The 16622-nt window shown below is 32.9% G+C and overlaps 1 protein-coding gene across 6 annotated transcripts in view; it reads left to right on the top strand.

Moving 5' to 3' along the window:
* Nucleotides 1-14722, top strand: part of LOC113064493 (pleckstrin homology domain-containing family A member 5-like) — a 138178-nt gene extending 123456 nt beyond the window's left edge. For 3 of the 6 annotated variants that reach the window (XM_026235384.1, XM_026235378.1, XM_026235376.1), the window contains 14 exons: nt 3181-3246; nt 4641-4721; nt 4803-4952; nt 5036-5137; nt 5276-5384; nt 6526-6569; nt 8274-8397; nt 8476-8591; nt 9450-9653; nt 10451-10600; nt 11639-11769; nt 11839-11987; nt 13192-13314; nt 14636-14722. In XM_026235384.1, coding sequence (XP_026091169.1) covers nt 3181-3246; nt 4641-4721; nt 4803-4952; nt 5036-5137; nt 5276-5384; nt 6526-6569; nt 8274-8397; nt 8476-8591; nt 9450-9653; nt 10451-10600; nt 11639-11769; nt 11839-11987; nt 13192-13298 — 1533 coding nt within the window. In that variant the 3' untranslated portion in view covers nt 13299-13314; nt 14636-14722. Of the gene's footprint in view, nt 1-3180; nt 3247-4640; nt 4722-4802; nt 4953-5035; nt 5138-5275; nt 5385-6525; nt 6570-6735; nt 6871-8273; nt 8398-8475; nt 8592-9449; nt 9654-10450; nt 10601-11638; nt 11770-11838; nt 11988-13191; nt 13315-14635 lie in introns of all 6 variants that reach the window. The other 3 variants (XM_026235397.1, XM_026235379.1, XM_026235394.1) reach the window with 2 other exon arrangements.
* The last annotated feature ends 1900 nt before the right edge of the window (nt 14723-16622 follow it).

Here is a 16622-nt window from a genome sequence, read left to right as displayed (position 1 = left end):
ATAAGGATTTATTGGCCATTAAATCTATTTTTTTTTGCAATGGAAGATATTTAATAAACTTTAATTGTTGTCCTTACGACAATGGGATTATGCTGATTTAAGTGAAACTATACTAAAATAATAATAATAATAATAATTTGACTGTTAGATGCACCAATAGTTTTATTAAAAAGTGTTGCTGTGGCTCAGTGGTAGAGCATTGCGTTAGCAGCGCAAAAGGTTGTGGGTTCAATTCCCAGGGAACACATGTTAGGTAAAAAATGTTAGCCTGAATGCACTGTAAACCGCTTTGGATAAAAGCATCTGTTAACCTGTTAAATGTCACCCCGTCCCGTATACGGGACGCCTACGTTGACTATACTATATTACAATCAAATCTAATCTAATCTTGACAAACTATATATCGTTGGAAAGGTCTAAGACTCCCAAATATATATTATACCAATATTTTTTGTTAAAAATTATGTAGGAAAAGTAATAGATTAATTTATGACAAGAGTGCACCCTCAGAAATCTACGTTACAAAAGGAGCTTTGACCTTTGTTTAAAAAAAAGACTTCCTCGTTGCCTTTTTCCCTATCACTTTTTAGAAATCATCAGAAGTTATATATCACTTGAAAACATAAAATCTCAAAATTCATCCTTCAAAACCCATTTTAAAATCAGACATTGCATTACCATATAAATGGCACATCAACATCATGTTACAAAATGTTTTCAGTCATGAATTATAAAAATTTAGGTTTGTATCATGCACATTCATGTCTATCTTCAAAAACGTGAGTGACAGTTAACAGGTTTTAAATGCATAAATTAAAAAATAGTTCAAAATACAGTTTTACATGTGAGAAAAATTAAAACCGGCCAATACATTTTTAATTTAAACTTAATGTAAATATAGTTATTTTGTATGTAATATTAATTTTAGTAGCCTTAAATTACAAGTTAACAAATTAATGTTTCCGTAAATGTATCTTACTAGCCAGCCCACCCTTTTGTGACACTCTCTGCCCTATTAGCATATACACAGCCCTGAGGGGGAAGCAGCGGTCCGACATTACTGTTCTCTTGCTGTAGCTGCTGGAGGTACAATGTCAGCACCAAAGAGCCATTGAAAGTGTTTTGTGTTGGGATTCACCAGTGAACATAGGAGTCTCCATAGACCGCTTAGGACACGTTGTTTAACTTTTATTTTCAGAGGAAATGTCCCGGGAAAAAGTGGCAATTTCAACAAGCTATAAAAAATTTATCTGTGGGCTATTTTGAGAGAAAACTTCACATACACACTCTGGGGACTTCAGAGAACAATTTAAAATATTGTATCAATGCATTCTATGGCACCTTTAAACAAAAAACATCCAAAGTATGCATTATTACTAGGCATGCAACTGCTGCAGTTAGATTTCATTTGCAACAGATAAATAGCATTTAGTTGCTTCCATCAGACAGTCATTCTCACTGTTTGATGAAGTTAGCTAGTTTATACACTGGCTGGTCGCATCTTGAGTCTCCAGTTGTCTTCGTTAGTGCACTTGAAATCTCAGAAATCCTGTCGAGTGTGATCAGCTCGGGCCATTGCCAGACCTCTGAGGGCTTTCGGGTTTTCATAAGTCACACTAACCGAGGGGACGGTAATTACCTGTAGGGAACATCTACTGCAGCAGACCGACCTCCTGAATCCTCCCGTAGTTTCCAGCACACAATACTTTCAAATTGATTAATTCTTTTCTTTAAAATTGTGGTTCAAACTCTGCGTTTGTGTGCCTCTGGTGTCCCGTAGCAGATGTGAACGTGTGCGACACGAGCGCTGTTAACAGTGTAGTGATTTATTTATTTATTTATTCTGTTTTTAGCACACCAGATGGTGCTGAAGCAGCTTTATTTCCGTGATGAGATGATTCATATCTACAGAAACTCATCCGGTTGTAGGATGATAGTGTGAATGAGTGTCTGTGCACTGCAAAAAAAAAACTCCGTGTTTTTGGACTGTTTTCTAGTAATTATATCCAAACATCTTTAAACAACATATATTTACTTCAAAGATACTAAGTCTTAAAAAATCGTTTAACACAAATCATCAAGAACACATTACTTGAGATATATATATATATATATATATATATATAATATACATGTCATGTTATAACCTTAATGTATATTAACCATAAATGCACAAAAAAAATTACAGTTTTCACGCAGAAATCATGTGTGCATTTATTTGAAGCCTTTATATATAATGCATATCAAAATAAGACTTAAAGTTTAAATTAAGAATTTACTGGATTATCAGATGGTGCTATTTTGCAATATTTTTATTAAAATTGCTAATGAAAATAAAATGATTTAGCCATTATTTTATCATAGTTCCCATTGTAGCATTGAAAATACTGATTTTGTACATAAAATATTCAAGATGCATTCATATTTCTTACAAAGACCTATTCATTCGATCATTAGTTTAGCTGCCTAATCTGAAGAATATTTCCTAAATGCACTGAAAACAAATGGTGTTAAAATATTTTCATTTAGAAATATAGAAATAAAATAAATTAACCTGAAGCGTTTGTATTTGATGCATTATAAAAGTATTTTAATGCAATAATTATGCATTAAATAGTAACAACTATTTTTAGATGTAACAAGAAATCTGCAAATATTCTAATGCATTTTAACGGTTTGCAATTATTTATGAAAATATATAATGCATTATAACAAACATTATGAATGCCTTTCATAATGCATAAAGATTTCAAGTGAAGTCTTAGCAAAATATCATAAATGGGGTCATAAAATGACAGCTTCCTCCGAACTGTTAGGATGGAGTTTGCATGTTTCGTGTGGATTCTGTGGTTGGTGTCAGTCCCAGTGCTGTTGTATATATTGTGACTGTATATGAAGATCCCTGCTGCACAGTACCACACATTTATAGTACACCAGCTGCAAGTGTTAGAGGATTTACTGAAGTTACTGTTGCAAAAAAGTTCATTCTTTAAAGTCTACATTTGTTTTTGCCTTCATTATTGATGAGTTGCACGTATAGCAGTAGTAAATCAACTGTACACAGACTCATGACGCTTGCTCCATCGCTTCATGTGCAAGCTCTCAAAGCTGTAATCCTCGCTTTTCTATGATCTATTATATAATGCTTGACATATCTTACATTATTTCCTCTCATTGCAGCAGATGAGTTCTGAAGAGTACAGAGAAAGCACCTACTTATACAGACCCGAGGAGCTGGACATCGATGTAAGCTGACTTGAATGATTGTTGATGATGATTACATTGAGATAAATATTATTTGAGTCGGTGCTTCTGTTAAACAAAAAAGAAGACAAAAAGAGTTATTTACAGCAATTTATCATTAGGAGTGAATCTTGCAATATGAAACCTGAAGCAAGAATTATTAAACATAAAAACTGCAAATGATTAAACTATTTTTCAGGCTAATTGGCAAATTTAAAAAGAAGATATTATAAATTTAAATTTAGTTTAAACATTAAATTCTGTAATTCATATTTTAAAATGTAGATGTTTGTAAAATAACCTTTTAAAAGCTTTTCAAATAGGATTTTTCTATCCCATTTTTATTTATTTATTATTTAAATCTTTGCTGTTGAATAGTCGTCAAGATGTATTATAGTAGTTAGTGGGTGATCATTAATTTATCATTAATTTATGGAATATGAACTAAATATGGAATCATAAAACTTACTGTCTAAGAGTCTAAGAGCAAACTAAAAATAAATACTGCTGTGTAGGTCATTTAAAGCTTTTCATGCTGCTGAAACACATTACTCTGGCATAATTATTGGTTTTGTTTTTACATTTTGATGTTTCGTATGACACCAGGAAGGAAAGACTGGGATTTGATTTGATTCCATTCCATTCCCTTTCATTCCTTTCCATTTGATTCCCTTCCATTCCATTCCATTTGATTCGATTCCATTCCATTCCATTTGATTCCCTTCCATTCCATTCCATTTGATTCGATTCCATTCCATTTGATTCCATTACATTTGATTCGATTCCATTCCCTTCCATTCCATTTGATTAGATTCCATTCCATTCCATTCCATTTGATTCCATTACATTTGATTCAATTCCATTCCATTACATTTGATTCCATTTCATTTGATTCAATTACATTCGATTCGATTCGATTCGATTTGATTCAATTCCGTTCCCTTCCATTCCATTTGATTCCATTTGATTAGATTCAATTTGATTTTCATTTGATTTGATTTGATTTTTGTGTAATGATAATTATTCTACAAGCCATTTTTATTACCTCACATTCACAATTATCATAATTATTATCATAATTATTATATATATATATATATATATATATATATATATATATATATATATATATATATATATATATATATATATATATTCAGGATGTAAGTTGTGGAGGATTCTTTAATGTGTATTTCTTAATAAAAAAAATAATATATAATATATATATATATATATATATATGGGTATTTTATTTAAAATTGAAATAAAATTAAACAATTTATTTTAAAAGATTTTTCCCTAATTCTGGTATAATTGTTCTTCATTCCATTTAACACACTCACATTCGTTGGAGACTGAAACGTACCCATTATTTGTGTGTATTTGTTCCGTTCCAGGCGAAGTTGAGTCGACTATGTGAGCAGGATAAAGTGGTGAGAAATCACGCAGAAAAACTGCAGCAGCTCCACAGAGAGAAGGTAACAAACACGTGCCTCCTGAGCGTCCCGCAGGTGCTCGTCTCAGCCGTCTCACTCGTTCGTGCATGTGTGTGTTTGCAGCACACGCTGGAGACGGCCTTGCTGTCGGCCAGTCAGGAGATCGAGATGAGTGCCGAAGACCCCGCGGCGGTGCAGAGCGTCATCCAGCAGCGGGACGTCCTGCAGAGCGGCCTGCTCAGCACCTGCAGAGAGCTGTCGCGTGTCAGCGCTGTACGTCCCTCCTTACATTTGCTTTGATTCATGCAATGCTACACGCTCTCAGTCGCTCACCCATAATGCTGTGCTGCTGACAGGAGCTGGAGCGGAGCTGGAGGGAGTACGATCGGCTGGAGGCGGACGCCACATTGGCCAAAACAAACCTGCTGGAGCAGCTCGAGGCCCTCGGGAGCCCACAGGTGACATGTGTGATTGAATACTAGCAGTATGCCCTGTGATGCCCTTCTAATAAATACTTTAGTCATTTCTATAAGCACAGATCTTAATATATTCTAGATGTATTGTGTATAATATATTGTGTGTGTGTGTGCGCACAGACGGAGCCGCCCAGCCAAAAACACGTCCAGATCCAGAAGGAGTTGTGGAGGATTCAGGATGTGATGGAGGCGCTGAATAAGAACAAACCCAAGAGAAACACAGAACCCAGTGAGAGAACAAGAATAACACACAAACACACTCCCATAATCAACAACACGTCACTAACAGACATGAGCAACAGTTCTGACACTTTGTTTCAGATTTCTACTTGTTCAGACAATGTTTTTATTTGCCTCAGCAAGATTTATTTTACAATTTTATTCTCTCTCTCTCTCTCTCTCTCTCTCTCTCTCTCTCTCTATATCTCTATATATATATATTTGTATTATTTATTAATTTATCTTTCATGCACATTTTTGTTCAGTAGTAGTTTGCAATAACACAAGACAAAAATATTTTAACAGCTTTTTCCTATTTCCATTTTATAATTCTATATTTAGTTGTATGCTTTAATGTGTATTTTTAAATCAGTAAATTTTCATGCACTACTTAAAATTAGTTTGAATGATCATATATTTTTTTCAACATAAACAAAAATTATTTACAATAATTCTCAATAATAACACCAGACAAAAACTATACCATTTTAAACCGTTTCCCATTTCCATTTAATAATTTAGTTCTGTTTAGATTTATACTTTAAAATGTAAAGTTTAAATATATACATTTCATTTTTGTATCATTTTTACATTTCATTCATGTATCATTTTTAAATTTATTTTAATACATCTTGCCATTAAATGTATCTTTACAATACTTTCCAATAATACCTCCAACTAAATTTTTTTTTTTTCAATTTCCAAAGTAATTATACTTCAAAATTTCTTATTTTAAATCATACATTTTCCTACATTTTAAGATTTATTTTGCAATTAGATTTGTTTTTCAGTTTGCCAATAATAACTGGCGATTTAACCATTATTATTATTTATTTTAGTATTATTTATATACTGTTATAGTATTACTGTTATAACATTTTTTTTTTTTTTTTTATTTCAGTTTAATTAAATTGTATTATTTATTTTCACTTATGTCATTTTTATTAGTCTGTTCATTTTTTATATCACACTTTACCTTGAATTTATTTTTTCAATTTAACATTCAAGTTTTTTCTTCTAATATTTATTTATTATTTAATTCCAGCTTTATTTTGATTAACTGAATCCGTAGTTTTCATTCCCGTTAACAAAAGCAACACTAGCAGCCGTGCATTCATACAGATTTGACCCTCCTTCTTCTGTATTTGTAGGTTTTCCTGGCGCAAACCCTCTGTCAAACCTGCATAAAAGTGAAGTAAGTGATTATCCCCGACCTCATGGTGATGATGTTTGGTAATTGTTTAAACGCGTACACACACACACACACACACACACACACACTAAGGATCCTCAGCAGGAGTTGAGCTGTATTGTGCTGCTGTGGTTGGTTGGTTGTTGGCGTGACTCTGGGTTGTGTGTAGGAGTCAGACTCAGTGCCTCCTCGTCCTCCTCTCCCGTACTCTTATGAGGGGGGAGACCGGCCTCCTCACGCGCCCCGCACAACCCCTCACCGGCCCGAGGACCGCAAGAACGCCCAGCGCAACGGCACCCACAGCGTAAGACGCAGCTGTGACCCCCTCGCCCACCCCATCCCATCTTCATTAACACATCACCATCGCCTCTGAGATCAGATCGTGTTTGTTAGCGATAGAAGAATATATCTGCTCCTCTGAGATCTGAGAAGCATCCCCATTATCTCAGCCTCATCAGTAGATATTCAGTTAATTCTGCCGGAGTGTATTTACTTGTTTATTTATGTATTTTTACTGACCACCTATACATCATTTAACGTCATAAACAGTTTTTTTTTATTTTTATATGTATTAATTTTTACTGAACAGCTTTATATTATTTAACATCTTGAAAAATGTCAGCCTGATTTCTTTCCAATTTTTTTGTAATTTTTTCCTGACAACCTATACATAATTTAATGCAACATTAAACAATTTCAGAAAGATTTTTTTGTCTAATTATTATGTAATAAATTTATACTGACCACTTTTACACTGTAAACAATTCCAGATATTTTTTTATTTTTTTTTTACTTACCACCCATCTATTATTTATCATTTTAAATAATTTCAGCCCTTTTTTTATTTTTCAGATTTTTTGATGTTGAGTATTTCTGACCACCTGTATATAATTTTAAATTATTAACAACTTCTGACACATTTTTTTATTTATTTTTTATTTTGACTGACCACCTATAAATTGTTGAACATTATGAATAATTTTTGCCTGATTTCTTTCACATTTTCACAACACCATACACAATTTCTGACTGATTTTCCCCCCATTTTATTTTAAATCTATACTGACCACCTATAAAATAACTTTAACAAATAAATAAATACATTAAAAAAATAAAACCACTACTTATACTTTAGGTTATTCAATGTTAATAAGAGCAACCATTAAAAATGTCTAAATTAAATTAATATTATTTATATTTTATTTAGACTATTTGAAATATTACATTTCATAAATGATGCATTATATCAGTCACCTACTCTTTAGATATACAAGCTTTTGAAGGAATATTTCACCCTAAAAAAGCAATTTTTGTCATTATTCACTCATCCTCATATGACTACAGGCTTGTATGGTGCCATTTATTTGTTTAATAAAGAAATAGTTTACCGTTTTCATTTTGTGCAGAATATTCATGTTAAAAAATGTTTTCCTCCTTTTTCAAAAAGCCATTTGGGTTGTCTTGGTTTTATTTCAAGTGTTTTTTTGCTTTTTAACCTCTTGGTTTTTTCAAATGTTCATCCTTGAGTTCTTCCTGTAACACATCCAGTAGATACGCGGCATTAGCTCATCCTTTGTGAGGTTTAGTTTGTTTTTTGATTGCCATTTTAATATGTAATCCGTGATCATAACCTTCACGTGATGCCAGCAGAATGTGTGCGTCTCGTCTGGTAAATCATGTGTAAACCGGTGAGATCTCTGCTCGCAGGGGCCGGATTACAGACTGTATAAGAGCGAGCCGGAGCTCACCACCGTAGCCGAAGTCGACGAAAGCAACGGTGAAGACAAATCTGAGCAGACGGCAGAGAAAGAGCCACTCAGCGTCACCAAAGGTGCCAAACAACTCTTTCTCTCACTCCTATCTCTGTTTATCACTTGAAGTCCTAACAGTGTTCCTGTCTGTCTGTCAGGTGTCGTTTACCCCGTCGGAGTGGTCAGTCCCAGGACCAAATCACCCATGCCTGAATCCTCCACCATCGCTTCTTATGTCACCTTGAGGAAGACCAAGAAACCTGATCCCAGAACAGTAAGGATGCTGTTTATTCTGTATGTGATGTAGAAATTGAACTGTGTTTGACAAATGTTTGGTTAGATTTGGCTTAGAAGAGACGAGTAAACATTTGAAACAACAATATCCTGCGCTGATGACATGACTTTAGCTTTAGTTATCATTTGAGACATAATAAGCTTATTTAGCATTTTATTTATTTTGTACATAATTTAAGTTAATTTGTATAATCGTGTATATTTTAATAAATGGTAATATAATCTAAAATATTAATGCATATATATAATAACATTTTATTTAAAGTTAATACTTGATCATTTTATATAATATTAGTTTTAATAATATATTTTAATATTATTTATTATATAGTTTTTTGTACTCGTTTTTGTAATATTTTGTTAATATATAAATATATAATCTAAAATACATCCAAATGCATCCAGTTTATAATATGTATACATTTCATATTATTAAATGTATTAAATTGTGTGTATGTGTATGTGTATATATATATATATATATATATATATATATATATATATATATATAAATTTAATTTATTTTATTTAAATTTTATTTAATTTAATAAAAAAACACACGCACACATATATATATACAATATTAATGGAAATACTATATTATATAAAAATATTTGATTATACATAAAAAATAGTTTCGCCTAATATAGAATTTGAGTATTTTACATGAATATTTGTTTAATATGCATGTATTTGTTTATGCATATATATATAATATACACATTTTGTTTGTTTAATATATTGTTCTTGCTTCTTATTTCATATTAACATTTGTGAAGTATACATCCGTATTTGTGTATGCATATACAGTGTAATGTGTGTGTGTGTGTGTGTGTAGTCCCAGCCGCAGGAGCGTCCGCGCAGTGCGGTGGATCACATGAGCAGCGCTGTGGAGGTGGGCCGGACACGCATGAGTGTGGAGGAGCAGATGGAGCGCATCAGGAGACACCAGCAGGGGGCGCTGCGTGAACGAAGACGAGAGGACGGATCGCTGTCCCGCAGCCTCTCCTTCACCAAAGACAACCTCTACTACACCCTACAGGTACAGATACACTCGCCAGCTTCCCGTTTCTGCTCTTCAAACATGAGATTCACTATACGCCCCCTTCTTTAGAACAGAAAAGACACGGAAACCTAATTCATGCATTTAAAAATAGTTTTTCCATGTCCACGTGCATTTAAAGTCACAGATAAAACAAAAAAAGGGTCCTGTTCAACTGATGCTATAAAAGTAGAAGCACACAATTCTCTAGAATATCATTACATGCTTAAACATTCAGATCTGTGCTCATGGAAATGACTAAAGTATTTATTAGAAGAGTACTTTTGCTAAATAGTGTATGTAGTGTAGTGTTTTTACCTTGTACACAGAAATATGAGACAGTAAACCTTGTGTCTGTTAGTTGACTATCATCTGAGGTTTATAAATGTCTCACATGAGTGAAACAGCTCAGACTACCACAGGACCTGAATTACATTTACATTACATTTACATTTATGCATTTAGCAGACGCTTTTACCCAAAGCGACTTACAGTGCATTCAGGCTATCAGTTTTCACCTAACATGTGTTCCCTGGGAATTGAACCCACAACCTTGTGCTGCTAACACAATGCTCTACCACTGAGCCACAGGAACACATACATCAATAACGGAGCATCCGTGTCACATTTCCATCATGAGGGCTCTTCCTCTCTTAAACCTGCTCTGTCCGGTTCATGAGTCACTGTGCTGCTGCTGATGATGATGATTCCCACAGCGCTGCACTTGCAGTTTTTCTGCTAGGCGTTAGATTGGACGTCTGTGAACGTCTCCATCGCTTCCTCTCCTGTTCCCTCAGACGCGTAAGAAGAGCCCGGTGATCTCTCCAGATGAGCAGGACACGTCGCCTGAGGAGCAGCCACAGCTGACCACCAAACCCACTGATGCAGAAGAAAACTGCAGGAACACGGACCATGAGGAATCTGGGAGTGACAGCTTGGAGAACAAGGTGCATACTCATACACAAACAAACTAACATTTCCAAAAACAGCTGTCCTGGAAAAACCTGAAGTATGGTGTTAATATCTAGTAATAAATACATAAAATTATTTAAATATATAAATATTTGCGAAACGTATAAATAGAAAGAATTATATATATATATATATATATATATATATATATATATATATATATATATATATATTACTAATACTAATATTACTAATTCATTGTTCAAAATCCCTAAAATGTGAATGAAACACAAGCATTACTACTAAAGTTTGCCTAGGGTTGTTAGTCAACATAAAATAAACATTAACTAAAAAAAAAGGTATATATATATATATATATATATATATATATATATATATATATATATATATATATATATATATATATATATTTATTATTATTATTATTATTATTATTATTATTATTTTATTTATTTTTTTAGCCATTTGCTAAGTTTTATATACTTTACCTTTATGTAGCAAGATACAGTAACTAAAACTGAAATAAATAATGATACAAATTTTATGGGCATGTTAAAAAATTAAATAAAATAAATACAAAAAGTATAATAAAAATGTCAAAGATGCACAACAAAATTGTAAAATTAAAATGGAAAATATTACAAATTAATTAAAGCTATGAATAAAAATACACAGTAGTGTCTTAATGATATTAAAATAACCCTGCTGAAAGAAACTGTTGATCATGGTCATATAAGCAATTTATTATATATATATATATATATATATATATATATATATATATATATATATATATATATATATATATATATATATATATATATAATATTCTGGTTGGGTTAGGTCAAGCTTTATATTATATTTATTATTATTATTTTTGATACTGCATTGGCATTAAAACTGGGATCAAGAATGGTGAACTATTAATGCCACTTGTATCGTGACCACCCTTACATGAGTTATTATATTATTTATAAATTTATATATGTAACTATGCCTCAGTGGTGATTGAGGGAGCAGTGAAGACTGAAGGTGTTTGTGTCTGTGCTCAGGAGACAGCGGCCGTGTCCCGATCGGCCTCCATTAAAGAGTCGGGTCCTAAACCGGTGCAGAACGAGGACCAATCAGAGCCCAGACACACCAGTCCACTGGAGTACAGCAGGACTCTGGCCACTCAGAACAGGTACAGACCGCTTCACACACACACACACACACGGACTCAGGACTGAGCGCTCTCTGCTGTGTGTGTCAGCTTACAGACAGCCGTCATGGTGCGTGTGGGCACTGAGGAAGACGAGGAGGAGGAAGAGGAAGATGAGGAGGAGGAGGAGAAGCCCTCCAGTCAAGAGCAGGACGTGTCGTATGAGCTGAGCAACAGCAAACACAGCACACTGATGTCAGGTGTGTGTCTGAAACACTGACACCTTTTAGATTCCAAACCTCTTCCTTTAGAATATATTCACTTGTAGATTTATGAATTGATATGTTTATTCACATATTACATTAACGTATTTTTCGGACTATAAGTCGCACCTGAGTATAAGTCGCATCAGTCCAAAAATACGTCATGATGAGGAAATAAACATATATAAGTCGCACCTGACTATAAGTCGCAGGACCAGACAAACTATGACAAAAAGTGTGACTTGTACTCCGGAAAATACGGTTTATAGAGATTAATTCTTTATTCATTTAAATGTTTTTTTTTACTTCTATATTGATTTATATGTTATATATTAAAGTACTTTTAATATTTAAATTAATATAAAATATGTATATATGCATTTATAGCATTATAAATTTTTTGTATATTAATTTAAATATTTAAATTCAAATGTTTAAATAAAAAAATGATTTAACTCACCTCAAGCTGATACAAAGTTGTGTATTCACGGTTTTGTGAATTTGATTTTAATTAATGATATACGAATTTGTATATTTAATTATGCTCACTTATCAAATAAATTATATATATATATATATATATATATATATATATATATATATATATATATATATATATATATATATATATATATGAATTTAAATATCTATAGAATTACAATTTATTCTAATTCATGTATTATATTTTGTTAACTCTGTGCACCTGAAGTTGTTTTTTTTTATTGAATTTGATATTAGTGAATAATATATTAATTTGTTTATTTATTTGTTAAATTATATATAAATTAACTCTTTATTTATATATGTATATATTTAAACGTCTATATATTTGTAACTTACACATTCATTTAGTTATTACATTATATATTCATAGAGCTATTTAACATTTTAAATATAATTCTTTGCACCTGAAGCTGGAACACTTAACCTGTGTTTTCATATTTTTTTTTTAGTGAATTTGATTTTTGCAAAAAATACATTAAACCTGACTACTACATATTTTTGATTCACTAAAAAGAATCAGTTCAAAAGAGTCATTTGATAGAATCCAAAAGAAGTCTTTATTTAATGCCCTGCTTCAACGTGATTAACCAGATGTGTGTGTGTGTGTGTGTGTGTGCGTGTGTGTGTGTCTGTCTGTCTCTCTCTGTGTGTGTGTGTGTGTGTGTGTGTGTGTCTGCATGCACTGTGGGTTTTTCAGTGAGCAGTCTGTCGACTCCGCCCCAATCTCCAAGCTCCTCCTCCTCTCCCCCACCTCCACCCTCCCCCCCACAGCTGACGGACGGATCGCACTTCATGTGTGTGTGAGCGGAGAGACGGACGAGTAAGACACACACACACACACAGTCTGACTCACTTCACAGACGTTACAGTGTTTGTTTGAATCTCTCATGTGTTTGTAATGACTCTGCTCATAAAACCAGTTTCTGAGGGGTTTAAATGCATCATAAACACAAGCGTGTGTGTGTGTGTGTGTGTGATAATCTGTCTGTTCTCGGTGGAAAATGAAGCATTCTCTCAAATGAAGCAGTAATTAGCCTCCTAACTAGAGTTCATTAGCTTCATAGAGTCTCGGTGAGCATAAAGCTTCACTGATTAACAGTGCAATGAAGAGTCATTCAGACGCCACTTCACATGACAATACGCTCGTATATATAAATATACAAACTCTTTTCCTATATGTATCAATTTTATTCAGAGGCCCAAACTGAGAAAAAAACTATATTTGGTGACGATCCTGATATTTCTATCGACAATATAAGCATTTGTATTACCTGCATGAACGCTTACCTTTTAATTGCTGTTCTGTGGAACGGAGAGGATTTTAATGTGTTTTTGTCAGTAAGTGAAGTCAGTTAAACACAAAGGCGATTTGTGTGTCTTAATGAAAACAGCTCAGGTGTTATGATGAAAATATTAAAAGTACTGCATTATTTAACTGCTGAAAACTCTTCTTAATTGCATGAAGATTGCATTTGTTTTGCACAGCAGTATGAAATTCACTAAGAAAACCCAGAGTCACATTTCACTCCAAAATAAAAAGAAAAGCATCAGTTGTATTTTACATAACCAAAATGTTTTTTTTTTTTTGCATTAAACTGAGTTATGAAAATCAACCCATTTGAATGCCTTTTTAAATAAAAATCTGCATAAATTAAAATTCAGCATTCAACAAATACTAGCATATTTTTTTTTTACAGTTGAAATTCAATGTACTTTCATTACATCTTTTTTATAATAGTATTTTTTTGTGTGTGTTGCTGTAATAAGATGCCAGAAATGTGCTTAATGTTTTTTTTAAATCAACATGCATGCATGCATATATATATAATGCAAATGTGTTAATGGTCCATTTGTCTGTAAAAAAAAAAAAAAGTTTTCAGACATGGTATATTATGTTGAACTGTAATGTACCTGTATTGCCATAAAAATATTTTTAAACACTGCATCTTTTTTATTATTGCTATTAGAATTTTGCTGTAATAACAATATGCAGAAAAGCGTGCATTTAGTGCTCCGTTTGTTTTGTTTTCGGATCAAATGTGACACATGCATGATTTTTTTCCCTTTCTTTGAGACTCATTTAGATATAGATATGTTAATATATCTGTAACACAAGTGTGTATATTGTTGTGTCTGTCCAGCAGCCTCTCCGCCGACATCAGTGAAGCTCAGCGTGTGAGGAGGGGACGTCCCGTCGTGAGCCAAACACATCATCATCATCATCATCAGAGACAGACAGGACACAGAGACGTCCAAGCCTTAGTTCAAACCATTCTTTTATAGTGATTATTATTTATATTCCTCTTGAGTTTCCTGACGCATCTGTAGATGCCAGAGTTTTATTGTTTGATGGGGTGTGCAGATGTGTCTGAGGTGCTATCAAACCCTCGCTCTTGTACATTACAGCGCTCAGACTCGCTCTCAACAGGAAGTGGAGGGACAAAGCCCTTTTATTCAGACTGCTGAGGATCGCGTTCAACGTTGGCTTGTTTTATATGGATTTTAATCAGTCTCTCTCCTGGTTTTACCTAGGGTTTTTAATGTCTGACACCCATCGTTTCTTTTTTGCTGTTTGTGTATAAACAATGTACAACTATAAAGAGTCAATAAAGTGCCAGCGTACTGCTGCCGAAGGACAGGATTTGTAAATGATCTGTATGTTGGATAGTCCGCAGTAGCCACCACACTGTTTCCCGACACACTCATGAATGTTCCAGCTTACTGTACCTTTTATTTTTCTATGGCTGAGATGTATTTAACTCTATAGAGACGAGTACAGAGTATTAGCGTTTTCAGAAGAGTATTCCAGAGGTCGGCTTTGGTTTGAGGAGAACAGCACACCACGAGCAAGCGTTTATAGCCGTTGATAAAGCAATAAAAGCAGGGTTTGGTGTTTAACTTGGATGTACAAACTGTAAAGTTCATGATGTATATACTGTACACCATTCTATGAGCAGAGCAGAGACGCAGAAGAGGTTATGTATCAGAGTCAATATGCAAATGTTCAGATTTCATCTGTTTTATATCATGTGAAATAAATGTTGATGTTCTTATATATATATATATAAATATATATATATGAAAAGCTTTCGATTCCTTTTTTCTGTCTGATGAATATTACAAAAAATATATACTTTATATTTATTTTTTATTTAAAAAAATATGTACATATATTCATTCAATTATACAAACATTTTCTCTAAAATTTATTATGCATTTAATTTGATTTAAAAGAAATACACTTACATTATATATATTTTCTTAAATATTAAATGTACATATAATATGCAATGTTTAAAATTACTTGAAATAGCAAAATTAGAAAATTATTCATTAGAATAGCCATTCAGTTCTATATACGTGATATGTAATTTTTACCTACAAGTCTATTTTTTTTTATACTTTTGTTATAAAGTTTGTGCTTTAGTGCATACTCTGTGTGTGTGTGTGTGTGTGTGTGTAAACGTTTTGATAAATTACATTTTATTAAGATAATATTGTAAAGCACATGTTAAAATATTACACTCATAAATGTGTTATTTAAAATTATGAAAAAAAAAATTAAATTGCATGTAAAACAAATTCTTTTACAAGTAATATTAGAATGCAATTTATTTTATTTAATAAATTTACTTTTTAATTGAATTAATTTTATAATTTTGTATGTTTGTTCATATGATCTTAGTGGCTTTACAGAGTACACTCTCCCAAAACTATACAATTAACTACAGGACGAAAACAGGCTTTTGGAGTCTAGTACTTCTATTTATATCCACGTTCGAAGCGTAAGATTTTTAGTCCATTAAAGAGTTAATGAGGTGTTTTGTCACCATCTGCTGACTCAATGCAGTACTGCAGCGGCTCATATTGTGTAAAACCACCAATAAGTTCTCATAAACGACCATTACATTTTCAGTCTTTCATAAATGTGAAAATATCAAATGCAATAAATGCTTATTTATTATTTGGCCTCAAAATGCTCCGAACACAGTTGATGCGTATTCTGGGATTTGATCTGACGCCATCTAGTGGTGTTTTCCAGGAAGAGACAGAAAGGTTCATCTGACTCATTATATTCTCTAGATGAGTCTGGAAACCCCCCACCTGAGACAGACGAGAAAAGTTTCT

The sequence above is a fragment of the Carassius auratus genome, chromosome 4 (genome assembly GCF_003368295.1).
Source record: "Carassius auratus strain Wakin chromosome 4, ASM336829v1, whole genome shotgun sequence".
Classification (NCBI taxonomy): domain Eukaryota; kingdom Metazoa; phylum Chordata; class Actinopteri; order Cypriniformes; family Cyprinidae; genus Carassius; species Carassius auratus.
Note: the sequence above shows the minus strand (reverse complement) of the source record. Positions and strands in the feature narration are given on the sequence as shown.